This window comes from Lucilia sericata, unplaced genomic scaffold, assembly GCF_015586225.1.
Source record: "Lucilia sericata isolate MDLA Ls3-8-SP2 unplaced genomic scaffold, ASM1558622v1 Contig000775F_arrow, whole genome shotgun sequence".
NCBI lineage: Eukaryota > Metazoa > Arthropoda > Insecta > Diptera > Calliphoridae > Lucilia > Lucilia sericata.
In genome coordinates this window covers 167,251-177,500 of record NW_023994770.1, presented here as the reverse complement: position 1 = coordinate 177,500, position 10,250 = coordinate 167,251, and the positions used below count along the sequence as shown (strand labels likewise).

The window sequence follows — 10,250 nt, the reverse complement described above, 5'->3', positions numbered from 1 at the left end:
TTGACCTTTCTGTTGACATGTCTATTAACTAATCATAGTCTATTGGCCAGTCTATGAACTAATCTAAAAACTAGCCCATTGACAGATCTATTAACTAGTCTATTGATAACTGAATTGTATATAGAATAGTCCGAAGACTAGTCTATTGACTAGTTTGTGGACTAGTCTTTAAACTAGTCTAGACAGGACTATTAACTAGTCTATTGACTAGACCATTGTCTATTGACTACCCTATAGCTTAGTCTATGAACTGATCTATTGACTAGTCTTATAACATGTCTATGGACTGTTCTATGGACTGGTCTATGGACTAATCTAATAAGTAGTATATCGAATGGTCTATTAGCTAATCTGTTGACAAATATTTTGAATTGACTATTGACTTGTCTGTTGACAAGTCAGCTGACTTTTCTATTAAGTAGTCTGTAGGCTAGTCTATGTAATAGTCTATCGGCTAGACTATGGACTAGTCCATAGTCTATGGACTAATCTAATAAGTAGTATATCGAATGGTCTATTAGCTAATCTGTTGACAAATATATTGAATAGACTATTGACTTGTCTGTTGACAAGTCAGCTGACTTTTCTATTAAATAGTCTGTAGACTAGTCTATGTAATAGTCTATCGGCTAGACTATGGACTAGTTCATTGACTGGTCTATAGTCTAGTTTAATATATTGAATAGACTATTGACTTGTCTGTTGACAAGTCTGTAGACTAGTCTATGGAATAGTCTATCGACTAGACGTTGGACTAGTTTATGTACAGGCCTATGGTCTAGTTTATTGACGAAACAATGAAATACTGAGAAAACGTTTATAATCTAGGATATGAACTATTCTCTTGACTAGTCTATGGGTTAGTCTAGTCTTGACTCTCGACAAATATATTGACTAGACTGTTGAAAAGCCAACAGACTTGTCTATTGATAAGTTTATTGAATATTGAATCCATATGTTAGTCTATAGATTTAAGAATTGACTAGTATTTTAACTAGTCTAGTGAATAGTCTATAGACTAATCTATAGACTAATCTATAGACTAGTCTATGGACATGTAGGGTAGAAGGGGGAACATACGCCATAGGGGCACATCTGCCAATAGCGAATAATTTGAAAACTGAGTAATCGATTTTATCGCATTATCAAATTTTGTTTTCGTTTATCGATTATCTATCATCCCTGAAAATTTGAAACATTAACTTTACATATGATGGGAGGCAGACACGATTAATTGTTTTTGAAAGGGCTGTGAAAATATTTCACTGTGTGAACTTTTTGTGCTAACTTTTTTAGTTTTTGTGATAGAAAAAATATATTGGTCAGTATTAGAATCTCAATAATAGTGAACAATAAGACATAATAATATTTTCGATAATATAATTTGAAGCCCGAAAAAAATTGAAACTAAACCCCAGAACTGCCCGTGGGGCACATGCGCCAAATATATGTAATGCTTGTGATGTAGAACAAAATTTGGTTAAAATATAGAAAAAATCAGTAATAATTTGTTTTAATTTTTTTTCTTAAGTTTTATTAAATAAACAATAAATATCTGGTTTATTATACTTTGTTTAATGAATTAAAGTATAAAACAGCAAAATAAGTTTTTATTTTTTAAATTTTTTGGTTGATTTTACTAATGACAAATCTGCCCCATCCTCTTGGCGTATTTACCCCATGGATGGGGCGGTATCGCCGTTTTTGGTCAGTTCAGAAAAGTTAAAAAAATATGTACATTAGGATGACTTAGGAAAGATTGAAAGGGATAAAACTAAAGCCAACATATCTAAGTATCCGATCAAAGAAAAGAATAAAGAATATGTATTGTGGTTTTAATTTGAGGCCGCCTCAAAAAAAAAAGTGGCGTATGGTCCCCCTTCTACCCTATATTGACTGGTCTATTAAATAGTCTATGAACTATATTATGGACTAGTCTATCAACTAGTCCATAGATGATTCATAGACTATTCTATTGACTAGTCAATAGACAAATATATTGATTAGTCTTTTGCCAGTCCATAGACAAGTCTGTAGACTATTCTACTGAATAGTCTATTGGCGAGTCCATTGTCTTGTCTATTTCCCAGTCTATGGACTAATCTGCTGACTTATCTATTGAATAGTCTAGTGACTAGTGCATTGACTAACCTATGGATATTTTTATTGACTGGTCTATTAAATAGTTTTTTAACTAGTCTATGGACTAAACTATTAACAAGTCTATTGAATACCCTATGAGTTAGTCTACTGATTTATCTATTGGCTAGACTACAGTTTTCTCAATTGACTTGTCTACTGACCAGACTGTTTACTGGTCTATGGACTAGCCTTAAGTCTAAAGATAATTGCTTTGAGATTTAAGACACTGTAGTCAAAAACGGCCTGAAAAATATAGAAGAGTTCATCTTCTACTGTTATCCATCTCTGAATAAACGAATGACTCTTCCAAAAGAACACTAAGCACTTCTAAGATGTGCTTAGAAGAATCGTGATAGGTTTGTAAAGAAACTCAAGAATTTCGAGTTCTATCATAACAAAAAAGGCACCACAATATCCGATCGAGACAATGCTGACGTGCAAAATCTTTATTAACAAACTTCACGCAAAACAATTCCATACACACAAATTTTGATAACAAATTCCATAAAATAAAAAACATTAAAAATTCCATAACTTACCATGAAAATAAAATAGCCACTATAGCTATACTGGTGGCACAGGTCGGATAACTTGATAGAAAGAGACCATGTTTATAGTAAATATGTGAGACAGCTGCCGGTAAACCAGAGGCAGATGATGAAGATGATGACGAAGATGTTTTCGTTTTATGAGAAGAATTTACAGCCGGTGTTGAGGAACTTGACGAGGATGATGACGAAGAAACCGATGAGGAGTATGTATTAGAGGTGGAGTGTGGAACTGCACCTTTAATGGAGGAATTTCCGGTAGCATGTTCCGAAATAGACATGACGTTACTTTCCTGTGTAGGGTTCGTTTTTTTTTTTTTTTTTTTTCTTATAGGTATTGTTTAAAAATAGGAAGGCAGCAGGCAGGCAAACACTCGTAAACAGTGAGCCGTTAAAGAGAACAGCAAATATAAAATAGGTATAAATAGCAACAATAAATTAACAAAACGATTGCAAAAAAATGTCAAAAAAAATTGCGTTATGTATGCCCCACGTATTTTTTAAACAGATTTCTTTTAATGAGTTTTTTTAGCTTTTTAAAAAAGCCAAAACAATTTTCAGCAGAAAAACCAAATGCAATTTTGTTTGTTGAATTTGTGTTGTTCTCAAATTAAGTTTTTGCTGTTATTGTAGTTGTTTTTATAGGAAATCATGACGTTATTTAGCTGTTAATTTTATTTTTAAACATTGTATTTATTTTTTTATATATAAAATTCTTTAAATTTGTTTATTTTCAATTGGATTTTATTTGAAATCATTACACTTTTTGTTTTATTTGTAACACCCTGTTTAAGGGTTAATAAAAGGGGTGGTAATTATTATTATTTGTTATTGTTTTGATTTTTGTTTTGCTTTTGGTGTTGTTTGCGGTACTTTGTTTTTGTGTAGATAGGTGTTGTTAGTGTGTTTGTAATACACCTTCGTAGGTGTTTAGAAACCAAAAAAAGAAACTAAAACAATTTTGACACTTGTCACTATTGTTATTATTTTTTTAATATTCTTTATGAATTTTTAAACGATTCCTATTTAGAATCTATACATTTCCTCTATATTTTTTTTTCAACCACAATTATTAATGATAATTAGATGCGTTTTTTATACACGTTATTAAAACGTACTAAAGACGCGCGCAATAAGCGATAATTATTTGCATTTATCAATTTTTATTTATTATGTACAATATTATTTTTTAAATGACGTTTGTTGTTGATTTTGGTTGTTGTTGTTTTTCTTATTTATTTTTTTCTTTTTTTGGCTTTTGCTCTTTAATTTCATTACTTTTTACTGCATTAATTGTTTAGGTAAAAAACACAGACACTATAGTAAATGTAGTTTTTTTAGAGCCATAAACGGCAAAAGAATTTTCTAACTTGCTGCCACGCTTACAAAAACATAATATTATTCTTATTTTTTCACTTCTTATTTAAATAAAAACTTTTACATTTAATTTTTTTATAATTTATTTTGGGAAATTTTAGTATAACAGCTTATTATTAAGTTTTTCACTGTTAAAATTTTTCATTAAAAAATTTTGCACGTTTTTTTCATTCATTCATTTGCACTTTTTATATTATTTTTAAAACTTTGTTTTCATATAATTAACTAACATCAACAATTGTTTTATATTTTCTTTATTAATATTTATAAATTTCTTTAAAAAAAGTATTTTTCCTTTAATTAAAATCTGTTTTTTTGTTACGTTAAAAATTATTTTGTTCTATTCTTATTACTGCGTGTTTTTGCGTATAAATTTGTTAAAGAAATGACAAGCTAACAACAGAGCCCTGCGCCGACAAATATTAACGGCGGCGGCGACTGACACTAAATATGTCGGCGGCGGCTTAAAATCGACTGTAAGCCGGCTAAGTTTTCAACTACGTTTAGTTTTTAATTTTTCAACGATTTTAAATAAAAACGGAATCCGAGAGATAAGACAGTAGGATTTTGGAAGCAAATATATTGTTTATGACAACAAAACAGAGCAAACTCAAAAGTTGCATGAGAAATTATGCAGGGATGAATAAAAAATTCTTAAAAATTAAAAACAAATCCTTTCTCCAAGTTTGACTAGGATCTGCCGATATTTAACCCTATCTTCCATATAAAACATCTTGCAGAAAATCAGTTTCTAAAAAATTTTGCATTAAGAAAATGATCAATAACGTAAAAACAAAGATATTTTATTTGTTTATTTACTAGCTATACCCAGTGTGCTGTGCTTACCCTAAAAGCAATATAAATAAGAAACCTACTTAACAATTTTGATGATTCTAACTACAATGGTTTTCCAGATATACAATTTGTTAAATGTGGGAGATTCCACGCAAATTATTGCAATTTCGCCAATTATTCCGAACGTTAATTAAGATTTTAATTTAATCTATGAAAAATTTCAATAATCTAATAGTTTCCAGATATACAAAATTTTGTATTTAATTCATATGGGAAGTGCCAAGCCCCCCATTGAAAGTCCGCCCGTTATTCTCTAAATGTTCTTGAGTAAAATTTGAAGAATTTAGTTATATTAGTTTCCCAGATAAACGAATTTTTGTATTTAATTCATATGGGAGGTTCCGCTCCCCTCATTGGTAGTCCCCCAGTTTATTACCCAAAATGTTTACATGGATGTTAAAGTTCTTCCAGAACAACATCATTTAAAGGGATCACAAAGAGATTGAAAAATATTCCAAAAGTTTCACTTTGAAAACATTATTAGAATGTATGAAAACTCGCAACTCTAAAGGAAGACTATTCCTATTTTAGTGGTATTTTATGACTAAAATAAGTAAGGCAAATCATATATCGTAAAAAAGCAAATTTCGGAAGTGGTCCGATCATTAGATTAATAAGAACGTCACCGTGATTTTCGGATTAGGGACTTAAATGTGGAATTGGATCAATAATATATATAATTTAAAGTATTTTTTTTTAATTCTACCATAATTCTATCATAATGATAACTTTTGGAATGATGTATTAGCTATAAACTGATTTTCTGTAAGAGGGTTATATTGGCGGACCGATCCTCAAAATTTTATTTTTCATAAATGTAGGTTTCGGTTCCTAAAAATGTTTTTTTCTTCGACATCGACATTTGAAAGCCATTTATGTGCGTTTAAGTCATTTTCTGAAGAAGATTTCATGTACATATTTACATTACATATTTTCGTTCCAACAAAGTACGTAGAAAACGTTAAAATCAATTATTGAAGGGGGCAGGTTCAATTATGGCCTATAGAGATTTCGATTGATATCGAGCCCTTTTTGCAAAATGGACGTAAGCGAGAAAAATTTTCGTTCAATTAGGATACTGCGTGTTTAATTTTATGTTTACATATTCAATATTTTAGAAAATTCAAAAAGTACCAGTTAAAGAACGAAAAATTACCAGAAATACTCCAGTTTAAATTTTCATTCACTCAAGTCCCTGATTGCTTAGTTTTATGTTTTTAGGCTCATTATAATAGAAAATTCAAATAGAAAATTCAATAGTAGTTGAAGAACGAAAAAGTACCAAAAAGTCCCGTTTTATATGTTCTAACTTACTCCATGCCCTACAGGTTTAATTTCATGTCTATAGGTTCAATATTATAAAAAATTCAAAAAGTACCAGTCGAAGAACGAAAAAGTACCAAAAAGTCACCTTTTATATGTTATCACTTAATCCGGGCTGTACATTCTTAATTTCATGTTTCTAGGTTCAATATTATAAAAAATTCAAAAAGTACCAGTCGAATAACGAAAAAGTACTAAAAAGTCCCTTTTTATAGATTACTCCGGGCTCTACATATTTATTTTTATGTTTCTATGTTTAATTTTATGTAAAACTCAAAAAGTACCAGTCGAAGTACGATAAAGTTCCCCTTTTATAGATTCTCATTTACTCCAGGCTCTAAGTGCTTAATTTCATGTTTCGAGGTTCAAATTTTGTAGCAAGCTCAAAAAGTACCAGTCAAAGAACAAAAAAGTACCAAAAAGTGCCATTTTATAGATTCTCATTTACTCCGGGCTCTACGTGCATAATTTCATGTTTCTATGTTCAATTTAATAGAAAACTCAAAAAGTACCTTTTGAAGAACGAAAAAGTACCAAAAAGTCCCGTTTTATAAGACCTCACTTAATCCGGGCTCTACATGCTTAATTTCACGTTTCTAGGTTCATTATTATACAAAAACTTAAAATGTATCTTTTGAAGAACCAGGTTCTCACTTAATCGGGGCTCTACATGCTTTCCTGTTTCTAGGTTTAATATTATAGAAAATTCAAAAAGTTCCTTTTGAAGAACGAAAAAGTACCAAAAAGTCCACTTTTATAGATTCTCAAGTGCTTAATTTCATGTTTCTAAGTTCTAAGTCAAAAAGTACCAATCGAAGTACGATAAAGTACCAATAAGTCCCATTTTATAGATTCTCATTTACTCCGGACTCTACTGGCTTAATTTCATGTTTCTAGGTTAAATTTTATAGAAAACTCAAAAAGTACCTTTGCAGAACGAAAAAGTTTCGAAAAGTCCCTTAATTATTAATTTCATGTTTCGATTTCAATATCATAGAAAACTCAAAAAGTACCAGTTGGAGAATGAAAAAGTACCAAAAAATATCACTTGGTACCGGTGTTCCAAATAACATCCCATTAGCATATTTAGTGTTTCTTGAATGAAATCAAATTTCCCGTTTTTACCCCTTTTGGTACTTTTTTCCTCCCCATTAACGAAATAAAAATTCTTTTCCAAAAAGTTGCAACATCATATTGGGAGCCCGTTATTATATGTATAAGTTAATAAACCAAAAACAATGTTTTATAAAAAAGTACCAAAAATAGGTACAATTTTCACCCCTTAAACGTCCGAATATCCAAAAAGTACTATATTTTTATTCGTCAAGTTATGAAGGATTTAAACATATTTTTTGAATATTCTCTGGTTTAAAAGATACATGGGGTGCAAAAGAAGTATCAAATTACAGTTTTTACCCGTTTATTCCCCAAAGGGGCCGAATTTGAAAAAATTACCGGACACATGTCCGCTTTTTTTTAAATGAACGACGATAAGCTTTAACTGTTTTTGTAACTTTTCTAGTTTAGGAGATTTGAGGTTACCGAATTTACGTTTTTACCCTTTTTACCCATATACATCGAACGTTGAGCAAAGTTCTACACCGGCCAAATTTCAATGAGCGGCTTATTATTAGATAAAAGAAAACTTGCTTAAATGAAAACAAATTAATTTTATATTGTAAAATTCCACAAATTTAGCGAAAGTATTCTGTAAATTGTACAAAATATGGCGAAATTTTCAAGCCGTATTAAGCTGAAAAATTTTCGGCGGCGGCGGCTTTGACATTTTGTTCGGCGGCTAGGCTTAGTCGGCTTAAGAAGCCGAATCGGCGCAAGTCTCTGCAAGCTAATCAGATATTTTAATTTCCCTAGAGGAAAAAAATTTCCCTTTAGCATATTCTTGAGCAGCTGTCAATTTTTGTATATTGTATGTAGGTGTAACAGAGATAGCAAGTCATTTGTTTTGGGATTTTTTTAGTTGTTTTAATGTTAGGGGTTGCCAAATCTAGTGAATAATATACTGTAATATTTAGAGTTGCATGTAGCAATGTTTATTTGGTAGATAATACAGTTTTCAAATACAAAAGCAAACATTTAAATATTTGTTTAAATGTATTAAAAAATTATAGAATTTTATTATTAATATTGTTTATTACTAGAGGATTAACAATATATTACTTTAAAATAAGTTTTTTCTGAAAAATGTTGCATTACATGGTAAGTAAAACTACTGCATTACCGACATGAATTCCGTTAAGCCCATACTAATTACAGTAGGAGAATTTCAAATTAAATTAAATTTGCAATCTATAGAAACACATTACATTTACTTGAGTAATTAAATGTTGATTAATCGAGTTTTATCTTCGATATACAAATTTAAATATTAAGTACTTTAAAAATAAGGTGTTCCTGGCGAAAAATGGAAAAAATTTTACTTTTTTAATGGTATTTTCAACGAGGAAAGATGTTATTCTAGTTTATCATCCTTCAAATCGTATCTCTTTTTATATTTAACAATATTAATATTTATTAAATAAAGAGGAAAATTTTTGGTACTTTTTCGTAATGGTACTTATTTGAGTTTTCTATAATATTGAACCAACAAACATTAATTAGCATACCCTGTATGCTGAGTGAATGAAAATCTATTCGAGGACAATATCTGGTACTTATTAGATCTACTAATAGGTTATATTATTTTCTCTAATATGGTAGGAAAAGAACCTGAGAATCTATACATAAAAGGAAACTACTTAATACTTTTTATAAAATAGGACTTATTCTTTTACTGTTTATACCCTTTACCCTATATAAGTACATTCCAAATCCTTATACATAGCGGAGTAGCTTTAGCCATGTCCGTCCGTCTGTCTGTCCGTATATAAGTTGTAATCAATTTTCAGTAGATCTCAGATATCTGCGTCATCCAAATCTTCGATAATTCTATCAGGCGTGACTTCAAGAAGTTTTCCACTTAAAATCAGCAAAACTGCAATATGCATGATAATGAAGTTGCAAACGAACTAGTTTGATTAGGTTCGAACCTTGACATAGATTATAAGGATAAAAAAGTGAAACCACATATCAGTCACTATTGATTTTAGTAGAATGGATTACAAAATATCAAGGACCTTATGGCCAACAGTTGATGAAAAGGCTACTAAGATTCTTCTAGGACTGGATAGGCGATGTCTAAAGATTCTGACATTCTTAACGAGGTACTGTTCAATTAGGGACTTAGTAAGTGGGATGTGGCCTCCGGTAGGTTAGTGGTTAGTGTTCTAGTCTGGTAGACCGGAGGTGGTGGGTTCGATTCCCACCTGAGGCACTGGTTAAGGAGCGCACAACAGGCCCGATAGAGGCCTAGGTGTATTTCTTCGGATTTGATGTATATACATCCTCCTTTCAAATTAACTAACTAACTAGTAAGTGAGATAGTAATATACCGAACTATTGCAGGATATGCGAAGATGCGGAGGAACTATTGATATACAGAATCTCAGGATGAAATTCCTGGGAAATATGTTCCACGAGGAACAGACTAGGTTTTATCGGGGGAATTTGTTACATCTTCTTTCAGAATTCTTTATTGTGGAATCGATTCGATTCCCCCTTAAGAATTGGCTATTTTTACTCGTCTCTTTTCTTTTTGTTTACTTTTAGTGTTGTGTTTCTCTATCTTTAGATCTTCACACTATACGAAGGGAATCACAATGGACCCTATGGTCTCCGACCTCCACCGTGAATGGCCCTTCTTCTATTACTGAGAAAAACTTCTCTGAAAACGAAACTTTTTTGTAAATTCTGGATGAATCGCTTTCAGAGATCTCAGAGGAAGCAATAATATTTCTTCTTATAATTTTTCTGATTTTTATTTAATTATTTATATATAAAACTATATACTCGTTATATATACCTAAATAACAATTGTTTTTAAACTAAATACACTACAAATATGTTTAAATTATATTTTTTTATTAATAATTTAATTTTTTCTCTTTC

General features: G+C 30.7%; 1 protein-coding gene across 1 annotated transcript in view; it reads right to left on the bottom strand.

Moving 5' to 3' along the window:
* Positions 1-4,218, bottom strand: part of LOC119608010 (sterol regulatory element-binding protein cleavage-activating protein) — a 30,205-nt gene extending 25,987 nt beyond the window's left edge. The window contains 1 exon segment of the mRNA XM_037962220.1: positions 2,682-4,218. Within this exon segment, the coding sequence (XP_037818148.1) occupies positions 2,682-2,971 (290 nt within the window). The 5' untranslated portion in view covers positions 2,972-4,218.
* Between the last annotated feature and the right edge of the window lie 6,032 nt (positions 4,219-10,250).